At 45.4% G+C, this 24,281-nt stretch overlaps 1 protein-coding gene across 1 annotated transcript in view; it reads right to left on the bottom strand.

Annotated features, from left to right (window-relative positions):
- TRIM39 (tripartite motif containing 39) overlaps window positions 1-24,281 on the bottom strand; it is a gene marked incomplete at its 5' end in the record, with an annotated part of 65,720 nt that overhangs the window by 15,190 nt on the left and 26,249 nt on the right. Inside the window, 3 exon segments of the mRNA XM_030194745.1 lie at window positions 3,258-3,488; window positions 8,516-8,611; window positions 11,885-12,310. Coding sequence (XP_030050605.1) covers window positions 3,258-3,488; window positions 8,516-8,611; window positions 11,885-12,310 — 753 coding nt within the window.

Below are 24,281 nucleotides of genomic sequence, written 5' to 3'. Positions count from 1 at the left end.
TGAACATGTTTGCAAAATTACATCTCAAAAAATGACAAGAGTTTATTTTTAAATTGGTTTATTGGTTAAATGGGAGGAGAAAGGGGGTGGTGGTAAGTGGAGCTTGCTCTGAGGAAAGGGGTGTTATCAGTGGTGTACCGCAGGGATCGATCCTCTCCAGCCCTTTTTAACATCTTTGTAAGTGATATTGCAGAAGGGCTGTCTGGTAAGGTTTGTCTCTGTGTGGATGATACCAAACTCTGTAGTAGGGAGGACACACCAAAGAGGGTGTGGATGGCATGAGGAACGATCTAGTGAAGCTTGAAGAATGGTCTAAAAATTGGCAACTAAGATTTAATGATAAGAAATGTAGGGTCATTCATTTGGGTTACAATATTCCAAGGGAATGGTACAGTATAGGGGGTGAAGTGCTTCTGTGTATGAAAGAAGAGCAGGGTGATTGTGTCCCAAAACCTTAAAGTGGCCAAGAAGGTAGAAAAGGTGATGGTCAAAGCCAGAAGGATGCTTGGGGCATAAGGAGAGAGATGACCAGCAGGAAAAAAAGAGGCGATAGACACTTAAGTGTCTGGTGAGGCCTCATTTGGAGTACTGAGTGCAATTCTGGAGACCGCACCTATGGAAACATATAATCAGGATGGAGTCGGTTTAGAGGGCAGCTACCAAACTGGTAAACGGTCTCTGTCATAAAATATGTAGGGACAGGTTTATGGAACTCAACTTGTATACGCTGGAAGAGATGATATGATAGACACGTTTAAATACCTCAGTGATGTTAATGTACAGAGGAGGTGAGCCTTTTTCAAATGAAGGAAAACTCTGGAATGAGAGGGCATAGGATGAAGTTAAGAGGAAATAGGCAGGAGGAATCTAAGAAAATATTATTTCATGGAAAGGGTGGTGGATGTGTGGAATGACTTCCCGGTGGAGGTCGTGGAGACGAGGACTGTGTCAGAATTTAAGATAGCGTGGGTCGAGTATGTGGGATCCATTAGGAAAAGGAGAAGCTAGTAGTTATTGAGGAAGGGCAGACTGGATGGGCCATTTGGCCCTTATCTGCTGTCATGATTCTATGTTTCTAGTTTTAAGACATATTTATTTGGGGATCAATATTCAGCTGGTGGCGTTGAGCATTTTGCTGACCACCACCAGCGCTAATTCTGGATATTCAAGGCTTGGCCCTGTCTGGGCTTCAGCATTCAATATCCGTTGTGGGGGGGGGGGGGGGGGTTTGGAGCAGGCCACCACATAACCTGTTAAGTCAATATTCAGAACTTAATCAATCATGATCTAGCGCATAAAGATAGGACTTTGGTTTCTGTGGTTACATTTATGAACTAAACCTGGTCGGTTAACTTCTGAATATCATAACTTAAGCAGTGGAGTGCTGACTCCGCCCCCCAGAACACACCCAACATTGCCAGTTTTCACTTAGGAGATCTTTTACTAAGCAGCGGTAAGCCCACTGTGGGCTTACCACTCGCTAAAGTGGAAGTACCTCCGGGCTACCGCAGCAGCCTAGTGGTAGTTCTCTCCCCCAGCACTCGCTATTTCCGGCGCTACAAAAATATTTCTATTTTTGTAACACTGGTGGTAATCACTGCCCAGTTACCACCAAGCTAGCGCTGGAACCCTTACCGCCATCCCCCTCCCCCCCGAAATGGCTGCATGGCAAATGCTTCACTTGCCACGCAGCCATTTCTTTTTAAAAAAAGCCTTTTACCTGCTGCGGTAAAAGGAGGCCTCAGTGCACATCAAAAACATGAGCTGACGCCAGCACAGTCCTTCTTTTGCCACAGCTTAGTAAAACGACCCCTTAGGCACTAACTGCGGGCTTATTTCGAAAGAGAAGGACGCCCATCTTTCGACACAAATCGGAAGATGGACGTCTTTCTCACAGGGTTGTCCAAATCGGTATAATCGAAAGCCGATTTTGGACGTCCCCAACTGCTTTCCGTCGCAGGGGCGGCCAAAGTTTAAGGGGGCATGTCGGGGGCGTATTGAAGGCGGGATAGGACGTCCTCTACCCATAATCGAAAAAAACAAGGACGTCCCTGACGAGCACTTGGACGACTTTACCTGGTCGTGTTTTTCTTACGACCAAGGCACAAAAAGGTGCCTGAACTGACAGATGACCACTGGAGAGAATCGGGGATGACCTCCCCTTACTCCTCCAGTGGTCACTAACCCCCCTCCCACCCTCAAAAAACATCTTTAAAAATATTTCATGCCAGCCTTAGATGTCATACTCAGGTCCACTGGATAGCTGTAAACAAGCTATTTAACCGGTCAACGGCTATTTCTGGCTAGTTATTGTTTTGAATATCGCCCGGTTGGTAAATATCTTTTATAATTGGACTCTTATTAGATATGGTTTTTTATGTGATGGAATTCTTCCAGTCTAAAATTATTGATTGGCTTCTTCATTTTACCTCGCTCTGAACCCAGTTTTGGAGATAAAGCGGGTTATAGAAACATTAAAGTAAAGTAAAGCATACCAACTCCATTTTGCACTTAAATATCCTTAAGGTTTCTTGAAGTAGAGGCGCAGGCCGGCTTAACCATTGGACCACATGAGGCTCTAGCTCAGGGCACAGGCGAGTAAGGACACCAGAACACCCAGCATCTGACCTCATCTAGTCTACAGGTAAGCTTTTTCTTCCACCCCAGTCCGGTCTCTCCCCTTCTCTCTTCCTCTTCCCCACGGGTCTGGCACTGCTCCCTCACTTGCAGTCCTGTAATGTGTATATCAGTCGCCAGAGACAGCAACAGCAGTATGACAGGCTACCTTCGTCCAGCCCCTGGCGGGGGGGGGGGGGGGGGGGGGGAGCAGTGCCGGATCCGCAGGGAGGGGGACAGAGGAGGGTGAACGAGAGACTGAACCTGTGTGGAGAGGAGAGATGCCAGCCCCTGGGAGGGAGAAGATGCTGAACCCGTGGGGTGGGGAGGAGGATAGGTGGAACTGGAAGTGATGTGAGTGGTGGTGGGAGGGGGTGCCGCCAAAGCAAGTTGGCTCAGGGCGCCAATATCCTTGAGCCAGCCCTGCTGGAGGCCCTCACTCTTCATGACTGATTTGCAGTATATCCTTATAAAATGTATTTCAAATTTAATTGTAATCTGGAGTCACCAATAATAATACAAAGACTTATTACTGAAATTTCCTCTCAGTATCTGAGATCATGCCATGGGTACTGCTAACAGTAATCCCAGATACATTGGTGTTGCTTAACGGAATCTCAGGATTTATAACACAGTCTCACCTTCAATAACTCAATAGCTGTCTGCCGAGTCTTCTTCTCCATCTCAGAGATCAATTTCTCGAGTGGGGAGCTTTGCTGTTCTAGCTGACTCATATTTTCCTGGATTCTCTGGAGAATATCTGTCTCTTCCTGCTTCAGTTTTGAGAGAAGGGCCTTCTTCTCATCACTCAGAAACTGGTGCAGCTCCTCAAACTCAGACACAATTTTTTGTCTCTTGAGTTCTGTCGCACACTAGATTAAAAAATATGATAAAATAATTGTAGCAGAACCCCATACATGTCCTCTCTTATAGTTGAGAAATTCAAGAGCCCATACTCCTGAAGTGTTAGGCGATGTAATGAAGGCTAGGACTGCTGAGAGAACTACAAAAGGCCTTGATGACCCCAAGTACCTGGCAGAAACCCAATTAGCAGCAAGATTCCATGCTACCAATCCCCGGGGCAAGCAATTGCTTCCCTGTGTCTATCTCAATAGCAGACTATGGACTTTTCCTCCAGGAATTTGTCCAAACCTTTTTTGAACCAAGATTCGCTAACCGCTGTTACTACATCCTCCAACAATGAGTTCCAGAGCTTAACTATTTGTTGAGTGAAAAAATATTTTCTCCTATTTGTTTTAAAAATGTTTCCATGTAACTTCCTCAAGTGTCCCCTAGTCTTTGTACTTCTGGAACGAGTGAAAAATCAATTTACTTCTACTCGTTCTACACCACTCAGGATTTTGTAGACCTCAATCATATCTCCCCTCATCTGTCTACTTTCCAAGGTAAAGAGCCCTAACCTCTTTAGCCTTTCCTCATACGAGAGGAGTTCCATCCACTTTATCATTTTGGTTGCTCTTCTTTGAACCTATTCTAATTCCGCTATATATTTTTTGAGATACAACGAACAGAACTGAACATACTACTTAAGGTGCGGTCACACCATGGAACGATATAAAGGCATTATAGTATTTTCAGTCTTATTCACCATCCCTTTTCTAATAATTCCTAGCACCTTGTTTGCTTTATTGGCCGCAACCGTACCCTGAACAGAAGATTTCAGAGTATTATGTACAACGACACTTAGAGCTTTTTCTTGAGTGCTGACCCCCAAGGTGGACCCTAGCATCAAGTAACTATGATTCGGGTTATTCTCTAGTCCCCTCCCTTTTAAATGTCCTCTTCCTGACCTCCGTTTTCAGATGCTCTTGAAGGCCCATCTCTTCACCTTGGCCTTCCCCTTTCTAGCTGCTGTACAGTGACGTCTAGCCCTCGGCCCTGGAGCAATCGTTCCTTCACTGTCTCTGTGCTCTTAATTTTGATGGAGTTCCTCTCCTTTCTCGATGTTTATTGTAAACTGCTCTGATATTCTGTGAAGGGAAGTATATCAAGTTCATAATGAACTAAACTAAACTCACAAAATATTATTTTCATGCCTTAGCTCACATTGGAAGTCATTTTATTCACACTTAAAGCAGACAATGAGTCAATACAGCATCTATTTTGAGGCCCTTTTACTGCAATGCACTATAAAATGAGCTTAGCGGGTCCTAACCGGAAGCATAGCCAGGTTGAGATCTCGGGGGCAGTGGAGAGCGGACTGCGCAGGTGTGATGGACTGGTTGGACCGTGTAAAAGAGTAGGCGCCTGCGCCGTCAGAAGTCTGGTCCTAACACTTCTAGCGCATCCATAAAATAGGGCATTTTTGATATTTTAATTTCCAGGTCATGCGCTAATGTCGTCATCAGCTTTCGACAACTGCAAATAATGTGGGAGCACTTACTGCCTCCTATTTAAGAGGCACTAAAGGCTCATGCGTTGACCAGTTAGCGTGCAATAATGTGAATGCACAAGTTGGTTATTGCTTCCATGCCTATTCCATACCAATGCCATGACCTTCCCCAAAAAATATTTCAAAAACATAAATAGTGCACAATTAGCTTGTGCAAGCAGGGAAATTACCACAAGATGCTTTAGCACATCCTGCAGTTCACCGTTTTCGGTAAGTTATGCCCACCTGGGCCTCTTTTTATCAAGGAGGTTTAATTGACAGGAGAAGGCAGGAGCATGCTTGGCCCATCATCTGGCCTGAAGCCAGTAAGCAGAGCTTGCAGCCATATTGAGTCACTGAAAACAATAGCAAATGCTTATTAGAAATAAGGACTGCCTATGTTTGGCTTGGCATGGACCAATAGTTTGCTTTGTTTTGTGTGTATCAAGATGGCGGCTACGGCTTCAGCCTTGTCATGTGACGCCATCTCCTGGCAATTAAACCTCCTTGCTTTCTGTGATACACATGCGTGGAGAATGGGTGGAGCAATAGTTGGATGTACACTTATGTATGCATAAGACAATTGGAGGAACTAGATAAAGATCTGATCGCTGATATTCAAAAGTTGGGGAAGAAAAGAGAGGTGCTGTTGTTGGGAGATTTTAATCTGCCGGATGTAGATTGGAAGGTTCCATCTGCCAAATCGGAAAGAAGTACAGAGATTGTGGATGCTTTCCAAAGTGCTCTGCTCAGACAAATTGTGACAGAACCCACGAGGGAGGGAGCGACGTTGGATCTGGTGCTCACAAGTGGGAATAGTGTGTCAAATGTCAGAGTGGGTGCACACCTGGAAAGCAGTGACCATCAAACGGTTTGGTTTGATATGACAGCTGTAATGGAGGGCGGCCACTCTAAACTCAAAGTCCTAGATTTCAAGCATGCTGACTTTAGTAAAATGGGGGAATACCTGAGGAAGGAGCTGATGGGCTGGGAGGACGTACAAGAAGTGGAAGGACAGTGGTTCCAGGCTGAAAGAAGTAATAAATAGGGCCACAGACCTTTATGTAAGGAGAGTAAATAAAAGCAAGAGAAAAAGGAAACTGATATGGTTCTCCAAGCAAGTGGCTGAGAAAATAAAGGCTAAAGAGTTGGCGTTCCAGAAATATAGAAAATCTCAAGAGGAGGAACACGGGGAGGAATACCGGATGAAACTGAAAGAAGCCAAGAGAGAGGTACGTCTGGCGAAGGCGCAAGTGGAACAACAAATGGCTAGAAATGTAAGAAGGGGAGACAAAAACTTCTTCAGGTATATTAGCGAAAGGAGAAAGACTAAAAACGGAATTGTGAGACTAAAAGATAAGCGAAACGCTATGTAGAAAATGATGAAGAAAAAGCCAATTTGCTTAATAGATACTTTTGTTCTGTTTTCACTGAAGAAAATCCTGGAGAAGGACCGCGAGCGACTGGCAAAAGTACACCTGAGAATGGATAGAGCACCGCTCACGGAAGAGAGTGTGTATCAGCAACTTGGAAAGCTAAAGGTGGACAAAGCCATGGGACCGGACGGGATCCACCCCAGGATATTGAGGGAGCTCAGAGAGGTTCTGGCGGGTCCTCTTAAAGATTTGTTTAATAAATCCTTGGAGACGGGAGAGGTTCCAAGGGACTGGAGAACGGCGGAGGTGATCCATCTTCACAAAAGTGGTGATAGGGAAGAAGCTGGAAACTACAGGCTGGTAAGCCTCACTTCGGTTATTGGAAAAGTAATGGAAGCGATGCTGAAGGAAAGGATAGTGAATTTCCTGGAAGCAAATAAGTTGCAAGATCCGAAACAACATGGTTTCACCAAAGGGAAATCGTGCCAAACGAATCTCATTGAATTCTTTGACTGGGTGACAGGAGAATTAAATCAAGGACCTGCTATGGACGTAATCTATTTAGATTTCAGCAAAGCTTTTGACACAGTTCCTCACAGGAGGCTCTTGAATAAACTGGATGGGCTGAAGATAGGACCCGAAGTGGTGAACTGGATTAGGAACTGGTTGACGGGCAGACGCCAGAGGGTGGTGGTGAATGGAGTTCGCTCGGAGGAGGGAAAGGTGAGTAGTGGAGTGCCTCAGGGATCGGTGCTGGGGCCGATTCTGTTCAATATATTTGTGAGTGACATTGCCGAAGGGTTACAAGGTAAAGTTTGCCTTTTTGCGGATGACACCAAGATTTGCAACAGAGTGGACACCCCAGAGGGAGTGGAAAGCATGAAAAAAGATCTGAAGAAGCTAGAAGAATGGTCTAACGTTTGGCAATTAAAATTCAATGCGAAGAAATGCAAAGTGATGCACTTAAAGAGTAGAAATCCAAGGGAGACGTATGTGTTAGGCGGGGAGAGTCTGATTGGCACGGACGGGGAGAGGGATCTTGGGGTGATAGTATCTGAGGACCTGAAGGCGACAAAACAGTGCGACAAGGCGGTAGCCGTAGCGAGAAGATTGCTAGGCTGTATAGGGAGAGGTGTGACCAGCAGAAGAAAGGAGGTTTTAATGCCCCTGTATAAGACGTTGGTGAGGCCCCACCTGGAGTATTGTGTTCAGTTTTGGAGGCCGTACCTTGCGAAGGATGTCAAAAAAATGGAAGCGGTGCAAAGAAAAGCTACGAGAATGGTATGGGATTTGCGTTCCAAGACATATGAAGAGAGACTTGCTGACCTGAACATGTATACCCTGGAGGAAAGGAGGAACAGGGGTGATATGATACAGACGTTTAAATATTTGAAAGGTATTAATCCCCAAACGAATCTTTTCCGGAGAGGGGAAGGTGGTAGAACGAGAGGACATGAAATGAGATTGAAGGGGGGCAGACTCAGGAAAGATGTCAGGAAGTATTTTTTCACGGAGAGGGTGGTGGATGCTTGGAATGCCCTCCCGCGGGAGGTGGTAGAGATGAAAACGGTAACGGAATTCAAACATGCGTGGGATATGCATAAAGGAATCCTGTGCAGAAGGAATGGATCCTCAGAAGCTTAGCTAAAATTGGGTGGCGGAGCAGGTGGGGGAAGAGGGGTTGGTGGTTCGGAGGCGAGAATAGGGGAGGGCAGACTTGTATGGTCTGTGCCAGAGCCGGTGATGGGAGGCGGGACAGGTGGTTGGGAGGCGGGAAAAACTGCTGGGCAGACTTGTACGGTCTGGGCCCTGGGAGAGACGGGTGCAAATCAAGGTAAGGTATACACATGAGTTTGTCTTGGGCAGACTGGATGGACCATTCAGGTCTTTTTCTGCCGTCATCTACTATGTTACCTACACACACAAAGTTACTTCAGCCTCGGGAAATTTCAGGGAGGAAAATTTATAATGAGGCATATGCTCTTGTGTTGTGCTGTCTGATATCCCTCTGGAAGACGTATTTCCTGCTTGTACTGCTTCTGACAAAATGACCCTCTACGTGCCTTGTTTAAGGAGGCAGAGTTGATGCGTTAGTTTATTAAGACAGTGATAGGAAGAATGATACTCTTACCATCACCTCCTCAGCTTTCTTCAGCTCATTGGATTTAAATGTTAAAATCTCGTCCAACTTCTCTCTCAAAGGTTTCAGGCAATCTGCAAATTTTTCCTGTACATATTAAAAATAGTTTTAAGAATTCCAAATGTATCTTTCAAGCACCAATATCAGCCTAAGACGACCTTAAGATCAATATTCCTTATAGGTGTAGCAGAAATGCATTAAGTTTGGTCCCATGTATGGTACAGCAAAAAAAATGATAGTTTGTAAGGATTTGGTCTTCTGGTATTTTCCTCTGTTTTCTCTCCTTTTAATTTTTAGGAAATATCTTTCCCTTATTAATCATCCAAATAAAAACAGATTATTGTATGTAATATTATTAAATGTATTATTTATTTATTGATTGATTAGGCTTTATTTACCGCCTTTAGTCCACCATCTTCAAATATCGGTATGACAGAGTATGAGTTACAAACTCTGAGGTCAATATTCAAAAGCACTTAGCGACCCTTTTACTAAGCCATGTAGGCGTGTATGCACGTCATACGGTTACCGCATGGCCCAGGCGGTAATTTCATTCTTTACATGCGCAGCGCTAACCGGGCGGTAATCAGCATTGTACGCATGCTGACGATTACCACCTGGTTAACGCGTGAGACCTTACCTCTAAGTCAATGGGTGGCGGTGAGGTCTGAGACCCGAAATGGGCGCATACCAATTTTCATTTTGCCGCACATCCATTTTTGGCCCCCCCAAAAAAGGTCTTTTTTGCACATGCGCTGAAAAATGGACCTGCGTGCATCCAATACACACGTCTACACCAGCGCCGGCCATTTTTAGGTGCACTATAGTAAAAGGACCCCTTTTTTGGTTGGTGGCAGCAGCAGATCCTGGTGTGATAATCAGTATCTGTAATATTTCAACACTGCATTTCTCAGCAGCAGGAAAAGTTCTTTAAGAATAGTTTATGCAGGGCGGTGGGGGGGGGGGGGGGTGAGGGGAGTGGGAGGAGGATAGTGAAAATCAAGCAGCGCATTCTCAATCAGACACTTCTTCCTATGAGTGTTTTACCATTTCAAAGAATAAGTAGAAGGAAATTCTATTTATTTAGTTTTACTGTCTTTGTTTTATTACCGTTATCAAAAGATTTGAAGTGATTTACAACCACAAGAAAAATATATTCATAATGCAATCAAGAGGCAGGAGGATTATATCAAAAATATAATCATCCTCATTTATATCAGCGCTTCCCAAACTGTGAGTTCCAACCCAAAATGGGGTTGTGCATGCCAGGGGCGTAGCCAGGCAACAGATTTTGGGTGGGCCTAGGGAAGAAGTGGGTGGGCACCAATTGTTCTCCCCCCCCCCCCCAACCACCACCCAAAAATATCTCAGCTGGTGGGAAAATGCTTCTTTCCACCTTGGCAGTCTGAGAGCAGGCATGCACTGAAAACTGAACATTCACAGTCTTCAGCTGGCTGAACTTGGGATCCTACCAGCTACCACTAAACGTGTGCTACTGTTGAGTGGGCCTGAGCCCTAAATGGGTGGGCCCTCGCCCACCCAGGCCCACCTGTGGCTACGCCACTGATGCATGCTATGTTTGGGGTTGCGGCCCATGCCAGAACTACAAAGGCACATCATTCAGACACACCTCAGTAGGGTCAGCAGATCACAGCAGCTGCAACTGTGAGAAAGCTCTGTTTTATATAGTAAAACCATCAGGGCTGGCCCTACCTCCAGTTGGTTTAGGTGACTGCATAGGGTGGCAATGTGGCACTGGCTCATCCAGCAAGGCAGCAGCAGGGTAGCAATCCATTGGGACTGGCTTTTGAGCATCTCCACGGATGCTCAGGCCCAAAGAGGTTTAACAGGAGATGGCAGGAGCATGCTTGGTCCATTATCTGGGCTGAAGCCAGTAGGCGGAGCTTGTTGCCATATCAATTACTTTGTTTTGGGTGTACCAAGATGGCAGCAGCTGCATTGTGTAGAATGAAAACCTCCTTGGGTGGAGTGACTTCAGCCTTGTGACGGCACACCGTCTCCTGTTACTCAAACCTCCATGTTCAGGATCTGCAGTGTCCCACCCCCTCCAAATGAAAGTTTGCATCAGAGGGGAGAGGAGCCAGCAGACTCTGAGCATGCATGGTGCTCGAAGGCTCACCGCCATAGTGAATTTCTTTTTGATACAGGCTGGGGCTCAGGTGGAGGTTGGCTGGCAGTGAGATCAACAGTGGATGGGGGAAGGGAAGAAGGGTCACACAAAACAAGAAGTATTCCCCTAACAACAAACCACAAAAAAAAAAGTGAAACAAAAGCAAAGAGCAGGGGGTAGGCCAAATCTGTTTTCAAACAGTGGGTTTATTGAAAAAAAGAACTCGATGCAGTTCTGCATTTTGGCGCCAATACCGCATACCTCAGGAGTCAAATTGTCTCAGCCACTGATGATATAACAGTAAACAAAGTGGCTAAAAAATCCCAAGGTACAGCATAAACCATGCTGAAAAGCAAAGTATCACCAAGCAAAACATGCCAAACATGAAAGTGTGCCCCAAAGGACAAACATGGAAGGGAAGGAAAGAGATGCTGGCAAGATCCCCAAAAAGTACAATACATTTTATACTGCTTATCCTAGAAACAGTGGATTTTCCCCGTCCAATTTAATAATGGTCTATGGACTTTTCCTTTCGGAAGCCGTCCAAACCTTTTTTAAACTCTGCTACGCTAACCACATTCTCAGGCAACGAACTCCAGAGTTTAATTACAGGTTGAGTGAAGAAATATTTTCTCTGATTCGTTTTAAATTTACTACTTTGTAGCTTCATCGCATGCCCCCTAGTCCTAGTATTTTTGGAAAGCGTAAACAGATGCTTCACGTCTACCTGTTCAACTCCACTCATTATTTTATAGACCTCTATCATATCTCCCTCCAAGCTGAAGAGCCCTAGCTGCTTCAGCCTTTCCTCATAGGGAAGTCGTCCCACCCCCTTTATCATTTTCGTCGCCCTTCTCTGCACCTTTACTAATTCCACTATATCTTTTTTTCAGAGGCGGCGACCAGAATTGAACACAATATTCGAGGTGCGGTCGCACCATGGTGCGATACAAGGGCATTATAAAGTCCTCATTTTTGTTTTCCATTCCTTTCCTAATAATACCTAACATGGGGGGGAGGATTCTACCTCTGCCTCACAGGTAATACAGCTCCTGCCACGTTGGCACTCTCACGTTCTCCACCCCTTAACAATGAGTGAGAAATGGGAAGCCACCTCAGTTGGGATGGGAAGACAAATGTCTAGCGTGGGTCTATTGCATCAGTTCAGGGTTTCCCAAAATATCTGCCATCCCAGGGTTTCCTGTGATAATAAAGATGATAACACACACCTTGTATTCCTGCGCAGCCTCCTCTATGGGGATCACTGTATGAGATCTGTGATTTCGGGATTTGTCACACACCACACAGATTGCTGTCTCGTCATCTGCACAGAACAGCTTCAGCTTCTCTTCATGCTCCTTGCACAGAGGCTCACCTTGCAGCCTCTGTGAGCCCTGAGAGAGCTTTTTAGCTATTTCTGTCATATTTGCCAACTGCCTATTTGGCTTGAGGTTGCTCTCCTGCGATACTGCCCTGCACTGGGGACAGGGGAAGTTTCTTTTTAACCCCTTCCAGGACAGAGCGATACAGGAGCGACAAAAGTTGTGTCCACAGTTTGTGATCACCGGGTCTGTAAAATAATCCAGACAGATAGAACAAGTCGCTTCTTCCCGCAGACTCTCAGCAGAGCTCACTGCAGCCATGATTGCAACAGAGAATTAGGAATAGGCTTTGATTTCAGTTTCGGTTCCTGACTTCTATACTGAAAAAAAAAACAACCACAAAAGGGGAGTGTCTCCTCTCCTTCTCCCTCAGGGGCAGATTCTCTCCAGACAGGTCTCAGATCCAGTTTAGGCTGAACGACTTCAGAAAATTTGGAATATATACATATTGTAACCAGGTTCCCCTTCCAGGTGGGAGCTGGGGTTGACCCTGCTTAGCTTTCACCCGCTTCCGTCTGCTTTCCTAGCCAGCCACCGCACTTTCGCTCGCTCGCTCTCTCTCTCCACCTTGCCAGCTGCTGAGAAAATCAGTCCCACTCCAGCAGTAAAAGCAATCCAAGTTCTTTATTGTTACAGATGTCAGCCTTGCTTAAACACCTCCAACTATCAGCAAAACCTTAATCCATTTTCAATTACAGGCTTTTGTTTTAAATTCTCCCTCCCAAACCTCCAGCCACACTATCTTCACCGCAGATAGTTTTGGAGATTTAGCTGGAACCACCTCCTCTCTCACCTCCTACAGTTTTAAGTTCCCAAAATGCACATGCCTTTCTGTCTTAAAACCCTTCCCCCCCTTCCACAGCACTACCTCTTGGGAACAGCCAATATGGTAGCAAGTTGTGCTTTCCAGTTGCTCCCCCACTGCTTTGCTCCCAGCTTCCCCCAACTCCACAACCTGGGCAATGCTGAGGCCACAAAAGCTCTCACCCTGTCTGCACGGGTTAGAGCCAAACCACCCACCTCCATACATTCCCCCTTACCTTCTCCTTCTACCTCTTCTTTATTCCACTCCATCTCCTCCTCCTCCCCAAGCTCCACCAGCTGTTCCCCATCTCCAGGATCAGACCTCATCTCCCAATCAGTCATTCCACCCTCCCCCTCCTGAGAGTTCAGCTGACCCTGCACTGGCTTCTGGGGAGTGTAGTTTTTCTCCTGCATTACAGCTTTCCCTGGCAGTTTGATCCCTAGAGGGCGCCCTGCTCTCCTAGCTGGGCTGAATGACCGGGGATGATGCCAGCTGAAAGAACCACTATCCCCTTTCCCTCGTACCAGCTCTCCAGAGTGCTCACAATATATATATATATATATATCTTGGGCAACACTGGTTGGGAGAAAAGGGGAGGAGATGTTTTACTGTTCTGCTCCTCTATCCTCTCTCTTTATTAGAATGAATGTGCACCTTTCCTGTCATTAATGGAGTTCTTTTCCTTTCTAAATTTTTAAATTGTACACTGCACTGTTATGTAAGTTAGAACGCTATAGCAAGTTTTAATAATCCATAAACTTACACTACCAATCCAGGGAAATAGGTGGTCTGTGACTCAACTGTTCAGGGAGGATAAGGTGGGTGGGGCTAGAGAGGGATGGGCTCTGGTGGGGCAAATTAAAATTCTTAGAGTGGAAGGGGGCAACACCTTCATAAGCAGTAAAGGGACAGTAGGGGCATTTTTGAACAAAGCAGGGAAGCTCCCTTTCACTGTGCCTTTGATGCAGATGTACCAGCTGCCTTGTCCGAGTACCTCTATTATTGATGGTGTTATGCACATGAATAGAATCCAGGGGATTATGTATCATAAAAATAATAAAAGTAAGGTGTACCAAAAGAACATAAGCGTTGCTATACTGGGACAGACTGAAGGTCCATCAAGCCCAACACAAGTACCTGACAAGATCCCAGAACAGTAAAACAGATTTTATGCTGCTTATCCTAAAAATACAAAACAATGTATACAGTAGAGGATATCAAAAAGTACAGTATGTTACAGCAAGTTGTAACGGGTAAGTCTCGTATGTGCTCAACGGCTGGTGTCACTTCACTCCCTCGGTGAACCTCTTGCCGCATACATATTATAATCATCGAAAACCAGAGGTGTTACGATCAAACATGTGGTGAAGGGCTCCCCCTTGACAAAGCAAGTATTGCGAAACAGGCTACCTGTCGGGGTTTGTGAGCACACCTGTTTGAAAATAAGACAAGATAAGTAACACATTGCCTTAACTTTTATATAATGTTAAGAATAAAGAGTGAAAAATTTAAGTATTGGTAGGTTGGGGGTAAAAGTCGATGATTATAATATGTATGCGGCAAGAGGTTCACCGAGGGAGTGAAGTGACACCAGCCGTTGAGCACATATGAGACTTACCCGTTACAACTTGCTGTAACATACTGTACTTTTTGATATCCTCTACTGTATACATTGTTTTGAGTTTATATTTTAGTAGAGAAGTGCCCTTAAATTTTGACAGTATCCTAAAAATAAGCAGTGGATTTCCCCCTTGACCACTGTTGTAATGGCTTATGGACTTTTCTTTTAGGAAGGTAGCCAAACCTTTTTTTAATACCCTGCTAAGCTAACTGCTTTTACCACATTCTCTGGCAACAAATTCCAGAGTTTAATTACAGAGTGAAGAAATATTTTCTAAGATTTATTTTAAATGTACTACTTTGTAGCTTCATTGCATACCCCCTAGTCCTAGTATTTTTGGAAAGAGTAAACAAGCAATTCATGTCTACCCATTCCACTCTACCCATTATTTTATAGACCTCTATCGTATCTCCCTTCAGCCGTTTGTTCTCCAAGCTGAAGAGCCCTAGTCATTTTAGCCCTTCCTCATAGAGAAGTCGGCCCATCCCCTTTATCATTTTCATCGCCCTTCTCTGTACTTTTTCTAATTCTGCTATATATATTTTTTGAGATGTGGTGTCCAGAATTGCACACAGTACTCGAGGTGCGGCCGTTCCGTGGAGCGATACAAAGGCATTATAAGATTATCATTTTTGCTTTCCATTCCTTTCCTAATAATACCTAACATTCACAGCATATTACTCAGAATAGTATTTTCAGTATTCTGGAAATATATGCAGGTGCCCAGTCAGGCCCAGCTCCCCCAGTCTAGCATTATCCCTTTGGCCATGTGACCAGTGGTGTTCATCGGCACTGTAAAATAAATCCTGAGGTTACTGGCAACCATAAAATGATTTGCCTATCAATTTTATTAGGTAGGTTATCAAATGCTGACCTATAGTTTCCTGTTGAGTTACCAAACATGTTTGGAATATGTCTTATTATTAGCTGTACCTAATGGTTAGAACAGCAGGCTAAGAACCAGAGAAGCCAGGGTTCAAACCCCACTGCCACTCCTTCAGATCCCTTCCATTTCCTCAGGTTCATACTTAGCGGCCATTTTACTAAGCTGTGTTAGGATGCAGCCTAAAATGGCGTACAGTGGGACGCACTCAAGCCTCCTGCGGTAACTGCCAAATCAGTGCATGCTGTGTGCTAAAAATATATATTTTGAGGGGGGGGAGGGGGCATGTCTGGGGGTGAAGAATGGGTGTTCTGCATGTCTTTTTTTTATATATATTTATTTATTAAGGTTTTTTGAACAATTACATATTGACAACATCCTCATAACAATCATATGTCACATCTGCATGTCTTATCTTCCGCCTGGACCGGTACACTCATATCACCCCTCTCCTCAAGTCACTTCACTGGCTTCCGATCAGGTACCGCATACAGTTTAAGCTTCTCCTTTTAACCTACAAATGCACTCGATCTACAGCCCCTCCCTACCTCTCTACCCTCATCTCCCCTTACATTCCTACCCGTAACCTCCGTTCTCAAGACAAATCCCTCCTTTCAGTACCCTTCTCCACCGCCGCCAACTCCAGGCTGCTCCCTTTCTGCCTCGCCTCACCCCATGCCTGGAATGAACTCCCTGAGCCCATACGCCAGGCCCCCTCCCTGCCCATCTTCAAAGCTTTGCTCAAAGCCCACCTCTTCAGTGTCGCTTTCGGCACCTAACCACCATACCTCTCTTCAGGAAATCTAGACTGCCCCAACTTGACATTTCGCCCATTAGATTGTAAGCTCCTTGGAGCAGGGACTGTCCTTTTTGTTAATCTGTACAGCGCTGCGTAACCCTAGTAGCGCTCTAGAAATGTTAAGTAGTAGTAGTAGTAAACAGTACTACTGCTACTACTTATTTCTATAGCGCTACTAGACGTATGCAGCACTGTACATTTGAACATGAAGAGACAGTCTCTGCTCGACAGGGCTTACAATCAAATCAGGACAGACAAACAGGACAAATAAGGGATAGGGACAAAGAGTAGCAAGATTCTGGAATCCCAAAGAGTGTCAAGATTCCAGAATCCCAAAGAGTAGCAGGATTCCAGAATCCCAAAGAGTAGCAGGATTCCGGAATCCCAAAGAGTAGCAGGATTCCGGAATCCCAAAGACTACTACTACTACTACTTATCATTTCTACAGCACTACTAGATGTACACAGCGCTGTACACTGAACATGCAAGAGGCAGAACTTACAAATCTAATCAAGACAAGACAAATAAGGGATAAGGGAATTACTAAGGTGGGAATGATAAAACATGGGTACATGATAAAACATAGTAACATAGTAGATGACGGCAGAAAAAGACCTGCACGGTCCATCCAGTCTGCCCAACAAGACAACATATGTGTAAACCTTACCTTGATTTGTACCTGCCTTATTCAGGGCACAGACCGTACAAGTCTGCGCAGCAGAACTTCCCGCCTCCCAACCACCAGTCCCACCTCCCATCACCGGCTTTGGCACAGACCGTATAAGTCTGCTCTCCACTATCCTCGCCTCCCAACCACCAACCCGTCTTCCCCCAACCTGCTCCGCCACCCAATTTCGGCTAGGCTTCTGAGGATCCATTCCTTCTGCACAGGATTCCTTTATGCATATCCCACGCATGTTTGAATTCCATTACCGTTTTCATCTCTACCACCTTCCGCGAGAGGGCATTCCAAGCATCCACCACCCTCTCCGTGAAAAAATACTTCCTGACATCTTTCCTAAGGCTGCCCCCCTTCAACCTCATTTCATGTCCTCTCGTTCTACCGCCTTCCCATCTCCGGAAAAGATTTGTTTGCGGATTAATACCTTTCAAATATTTGAACGTCTGTATCATATCACCCCTGTTCCTCCTTTCCTCCAGGGTATACATGTTCAGGTCAGCAAGTCTCTCCTCATACATCTTGGAACGCAAATCCCGTACCATTCTCGTAGCTTTTCTTTGCACCGCTTCCATTTTTTTAACATCTTTCGCAAAGTACGGCCTCCAAAACTGAACACAATACTCCAGGTGGGGCCTGACCAACTACTTGTACAGGGGCATCAACACTTCCTTTCTTCTGCTGATCACACCTCTCTCTATACAGCCTAGCAACCTTCTCGCTACAGCCACCGCCTTGTCACACTGTTTCGTCGCCTTCAGATCCTCGGATACTATCACCCCAAGATCCCTCTCCCCCTCAGTACCTAACAGACTCTCACCGCCTAACACATAAGTCTCTCTTGGGTTTCTACTCCCTAAGTGCATCACTTTGCATTTCTTCGCATTGAATTTTAATTGCCAAACCTTAGACCATTCTTCTAGCTTCCTCAGATCCTTTTTCATGCTTTCCACTCCCTCCCGGGTGTCCACTCTGTTACAAATCTTAGTATCATCCGCAAATAGGCAAACTTTACCTTCTAACCCTACGGCAATGTCACTCACAAATATATTGAACAGAATCGACACCAGCACCGATCCCTGAGGCACTCCACTACTCACCTTTCCTTCCTCCGAGCGAACTCCATTCACCACCACCCTCTGTCGTCTGTCCGTCAACCAGTTCCTAATCCAGTTCACCACTTCGGGACCTATCTTCAACCCATCCAGTTTATTTAAGAGCCTCCTGTGGGGAACCGTGTCAAAAGCTTTGCTAAAATCTAAGTAGATTACGTCTATAGCACGTCGATGATTTAATTCTCCAGTTACCCAATCAAAGAATTCAATGAGATTTGTTTTGGACGATTTCCCTCTGGTAAAACCATGTTGTCTCGGATCTTGCAACTTATTGGCTTCCAGGAAATTCACTATCCTTTCCTTCAGCATGGCTTCCATTACTTTTCCAATAACCGAAGTGAGGCTTACCGGCCTGTAGTTTCCAGCTTCTTCCCTATCACCACTTTTGTGAAGATGGACCACATCCGCCGTTCTCCAATCCCTCGGAACCTCTCCCATCTCCAAGGATTTATTAAACAAATCTTTAAGAGGACCCGCCAGAACCTCTCTGAGCTCCCTCAATATCCTGGGGTGGATCCCGTCCGGTCCCATGGCTTTGTCCACCTTTAGCTTTCCAAGTTGTTGATACACACTCTCTTCCGTGAACGGTGCTCTATCCACTCCATTCTCAGGTGTACTTTTGCCAGTCCTTCTCGGTCCTTCTCCAGGATTTTCTTCAGTGAAAACAGAACAAAAGTATCTATTTAGCAAATTGGCTTTTTCTTCATCATTATCTACATAGCGTTTCGCTGTATCTTTTAGTCTCACAATTCCCTTTTTAGTCATTCTCCTTTCACTAATATACCAGGGGCGTATCTGCGTGGGGCCACAGGGGCCTGGGCCCCCGCAGATTTCGCCCTGGCCCCCCTCCCCGCCGTCAACCCTCCCCCGCTGCTTACTTTTGCTGGCGCCGAGGTCCGACCCGCAATCTCCGTTTTTCGTCTTCCTCCGTGGCCATGCTTCCAGGAAGTAACGCTGCAGTGCTGATTCGTTGAATCCAGTTCGGCGTCTGACGTCAGACGTCGAACTGGAGTCAACGAATCAGCACTGCAGCGTTACTTCCTGGAAGCATGGCCACGGAGGAAGACGAAAAACGGAGATTGCGGGTCGGGACCTCGGCGCCAGCAAAAGTAAGCAGCGGGGGAGGGTTGACGGCGGGGAGGGGGTGGAGAGAGGCGGCGGCGGCGGGGGGGGGGAGGGAGGCAAAAATGTGCCCCCCCTCTCTGGCTCTGGCCCCCCCTACCGCCGGATTCCAGATACGCCCCTGTAATATACCTGAAGAAAGTTTTGTCTTCCCTCCTTACATTTCTAGCCATTTGTTCTTCCGCTTGCACCTTCGCCAGACGTATCTCTCTCTTGGCTTCTTTCAGTTTCACCCGGTATTCCTCCCCGTGTTTCTCTTCTTGAGATTTTCTATATTTCTGGAACGCTAACTCTTTAGCCTTTATTTTCTCAGCCACTTTCTTGGAGAACCATATCGGTTTCCTTTTTCTCTTGCTTTTATTTACTCTCCTTACATAAAGGTCTGTGGCCCTATTTATTACTTCCTTCAGCCTGGACCACTGTCCTTCCACTTCTTGTACGTCCTCTCAGCCCATCAGTTCCTTCCTCAGGTATTCCCCCATTTTACTAAAGTCAGCACGCTTGAAATCCAGGACTTTGAGTTTAGAGTGACCGCCCTCCACTTCAGCTGTCATATCAAACCAAACCGTTTGATGGTCACTGCTTTCCAGGTGTGCACCCACTCGGACATTTGACACACTATCCCCATTTGTGAGCACAAGATCCAGCGTCGCTCCCTCCCTCGTGGGTTCCGTCACCATTTGTCTGAGCAGAGCACTTCGGAAGGTATCCACAATCTCTCTACTTCTTTCCGATTTTGCAGACGGAACCTTCCAATCTACATCCGGCAGATTGAAATCTCCCATCAAGAGAACCTCTTTTTTCTTTCCTAATTTTTGAATATCTGCGATCAGATCTTTATCTAGTTCCTCTAATTGTGTCGGGGGGTCTGTAGACAACACCCACATGGACAGAGATTCTATCCTTTCTTTTTAAGGTGATCCATATCGCTTCTTCTTTTCCCCAGGTCCCTGTCATTTCAGTCGCCATGATATCATTCTTTACATACAGAGCTACTCCTCCACATTTTCGACACTCTCTATCCTTCCTAAATAGATTATAGCCTGGTATGTTTGCATCTCATTCATGGGAACCATTGAGCCACGTCGCCGTGATTGCAACAACGTCTAAGTCTGCCTCCAACTTCAAGGCATCCACATTAGCACGCTCAGTGGTTAGCACAGGAATACTGCGTTAGCCCTTACTTCCTACAAATTGGGTAGCGGTAAGTGTCCATGAAGTAATTTTTTTAAAATACCCTATCTATATGTTTCATCTTTGCTTATACCCTACACTTACATAAGTACATAAGTATTGCCATACTGGGACAGACCAAAGGTCCATCAAGCCCAGCATCCCATTTCCAACAGTGGCCAATCCAGGTCACAAGTACCCGGCATCATCCCCCAAAAAGTACAAAACATTTTATACTGCTTATCCCAGAAATAGTGGACTTTCCCCAATTCCATTTTAATAATGGTCTATGGACTTTTCCTTTAGGAAGCCATCCAGACCTTTAATAAACCCCGCTAAGCAAAACACCTTTACCACATTCTCTGGCAACGAATTCCAGAGTCTATTAAATGTCTATTAAAATGTTCTATTATGTACTGTGTTGACACTGTAAGTAGTATACTATAATACACAAAGGAGTGGGAACAAAGGAAGGCTAGACAACCCTCAGGAACAATACAATCAATTTATTACTTAAAATACATATAAAAATAATGTAATATATATAACATAATACACAATAATATAAATACGTCTAGCTGATGCTATGCTCTTTTCTGAGCATAGCATCAGCTAGGCATGCTGTCACTTTGTTCTTTCGGTACAATAGCCTTTGTTTTTTTGACACTTATTTTACCTTTGAGTGCATTAGCTTTATACATGCATGGTCTTTTTAAAGACCTCCTTGCTTTTCTCACCCAACAGCCTTTTTCTGATACATTTATTGTAAGACTCCTGAAGCAGGGGCGTTACTTGCCGAAACATGGTGCCGTGTCGAGCTTAAGTCATGAGCTTTGATTTTAATGTGCTTTATTGGATTTTTAGCATATTTATATTATTGGGTATTTTTTTATATAATATATTACATTATTTTTATACGTATTTTAAGTAATAAATTGTGATCGTATTGTTCCTGAGGTTTGTCTAGCCTTCCTTTTTTTTCCCACTCCTTTGTGTATTATTGCTTGTCCCGTGGGACCTTTTCGTTCAGTTACCTTTTGGTTTAAGTAGTATACTATCGGGCTCATTTTCGAAACAGAAAAACATCTCAAAAGTGACATAAAGCAGCATTTGGAAGTTTTTCTCACAAAAACTTCCAAATCAGTATTTTCGAAACCTATTTTTAGACGTTTTTCTATGAAGCCCATCAAAAGTGTGTCCAAATCTCAAGGGGGCGTGCCAGGAGCGTGTTCAGGCCGGGACTTGGGCGTTCCTAAGACTTAGACATTTTTCAGCCATAATGGAACAAAACAAAAACGTCCAGGACTAAAACTAAGACGTTTTGAGCTAGACCTGTTTTTATAACAAATAAGGCACAAAAAGGTGCCCTAAATAACCAGATGACCACTGGAGGGAATCAGGGATGACCTCCCCTTATTCCCCCAGTAGTCGCTAACCCCCTCCCACCCCCTAAAAAAATGATGAAAAACATTACTTGCCAGCCTCTACGCTAACCTCAAATGTTATACTCAGGTCCATTACAATAGCATGCAGGTCCCTGGAGTAGTCTAGTAGTGGGTGCAGTGCCCTGCAGACAGGTGGACCCAGGCTCCTACCTTGCCCTACCCGTTACACTTGTGGACAAAACTGTAAGCCCTCTGAAACTTACCAGAGATCCACTGTACCCACATATTGGTTCCCCCTTCACCCATAAGGGCTATGGTAATGGTGTACAGTTGGGGGTAGTGAGTTTTGGGGGGCTCAGCACACAAGGTAAGGAAGCAATGGTGAGATGTGTACCTGAGAGCTTTTTATGAAGTCCACTGCAGTGCCCTCTAGGGTGCCCTATTGCTGACTTGGGATGTCAGGGGGACCAGTCTACTAAAACTGCTGGCTCCTCCTATATCCCGATGGCTTGATTTTGTGCATTTGGCACTTGGATGTTTTGTTTTCGAAAATGGACCCAAAAAAACCCGTCCAAATCATAAAACGTCCAAAAAACAAAACGTCCACAGTATTTTCGAAAAAAAAAGATAGCCGTTTTTCTTTTTCAAAAATGACCTTCTTTCCTTTTCAGATTTTAGACGTTTTTCGCAAAACATCCAAAGTCGGACTTAGACGTCATTTCGAAAATGCCCCTCCATGCCATACTTTGTATTGTTATTTGAATATTTTTACTGCTGTAATTGTCTATTGCTTATGTTTGATTTCGAAAATCGCCGAAAGTTAGAAACGTCCATGCCTTGGGACGTCCAAATTTCAGGATTTGAACGTCTCTGACGGTATTTTTGAAACAAAGGATGAGCATCCATCTTGTTTCGAAAATACAGGTTTCCCCGCCCCTGGATTTCACCGTTTTGCAAGGACGTCCAAATCGCAACTTAGACTTCCCTTTCAAAAATGCCCCTTCACATGTTCAGTGCTGCGTACATCTAGTAGCGCTGTAGAAATGATTAGTAGTAGTAGTAGTAAAATCTTGAACTTGACTCGATACTGGAAATTGGAGAAATATGACTAAGCCGCCAAGGATGTGATCACTCTCCGAAAAGAGTTGCACACATGTACAGCCTAAGTCTCTCGGATCTTCTGCACTGTCTGCCCTACCTCCAGAGTATCTTCTCATGTCTTCCAGACTTTCTAACCTTAGTGACCTTGACTAGTGTCGAGCAATGTAAGAAACAGAGCAGCTGAGGCAGAAACAGAAATGCGGCCGAGCAAAGCAGAAAGTTGAGTATCTGCTTTCTGTAGCTTTCCCTTCCTGCACCTAGTTACTCGCTGTCTTGAGCAGGGGACAGGAAAAGGAAACAGATCTGAACCAAACAGATCACAGCAGTGTTTCTCTGTCTTCCAACCACAAGTGCTCATAGGAGAGGGTTGGAGGGAGGCATTTCTTTATTTATTTGTTTAGTTCACGTGTTATTTATCTATCTATCCAACTACTTTATGCCACTGTCCCCACATATCTGGACTATGCTGGTCTCTCGCACTCCCTTCCATGCACTTGGGTCACAAGAATCCAAGGGAACGGTACAATATAGAGGGTGAAGTGCTTCTGCGGACAAAGGAAGAGAGGGGCTTGGGGGTGATTGTGTCTGATGACCTTAAAGCTTCCAAAGAGGTAGAAAAAGCGACGGTCAAAGCCAGAAGGATACTTGGGTGCATAAAGAGAGGGATGAGCAGCAGGAAAAAAGAGGTGATAGTGCCTTGTATAAGTCTCTAGTGAGGCCCCATTTTGAGTACTGTGTACAGTTCTGGAGACCGCACCTACGGAAAGATATAAACAGGATGAAGTTGGTCCAGAGGGCAGCTACAAATTTGGTAAGCAGTCTTGAACATAAAACATATAGGGCAGGGGTGTAGCAGACCTTGCGGTGGGAGGGGGCCAGAGGCTGAGGTGGGGAGCAATTTTGGTCCTGCCACTCCCCCTGCCCCCTGCCACTCCTCCCCCCACCTCCCTGCTGCTCCCTCCCCACCCACTGCTGCAGCAAGTACCTTGGCTGGCGGGGGACCCCAACCCCCGCCAGATGAAATCTTCTCCAGTGCCAGTCTCCGGCGCCGCTGTGTAGCCTGCCCTGCTCTCTCTTTCCCCTCATGTCCTGTATGCTCCTTTTAGTGAAACTGCTCAATTTCACAAAAAGGAGTGTGCAGGACGTGAGGGGGAAGAAACAGCAGGGCAGGCAACGCAGCGGTGCAGGAGACCGGCGCTGGACAAGGCTTCAGCTGGCGGGGGTTGGGCAACCCCGCCAGCAAAACCAGAGACCCAGAGGAAATATGAGGGGGTCCAGGCCCCCGTGGCCTCATGTAGCTATGCCAGTGATATGGGGACAGGCTTATAAACCTCAACATGTATATGCTGGGAGAGAGGAGACATGATAGAGAGGTTTAAATATCCCAAGGGCATTTATGTACAGGAAGTGAGCCTTTTTCAACTGAAGGAAAACTCTGGAACAAGGGGGCATACAATGAAGTTAAGAGGGACTAGGCTTAGGAGTAATCTAAGAAAGTATTATTTCACGGAAAGGGTGGTGGAAGCATGAAATGGCCTCCCAGTGGAGGTCGCGGAGACGA

The sequence above is a fragment of the Microcaecilia unicolor genome, chromosome 3 (genome assembly GCF_901765095.1).
Source record: "Microcaecilia unicolor chromosome 3, aMicUni1.1, whole genome shotgun sequence".
Lineage (NCBI taxonomy): Eukaryota > Metazoa > Chordata > Amphibia > Gymnophiona > Siphonopidae > Microcaecilia > Microcaecilia unicolor.
The sequence above is the reverse complement of the archived record's forward strand: the minus strand, read 5'-3'. Positions and strand labels throughout refer to the sequence as shown.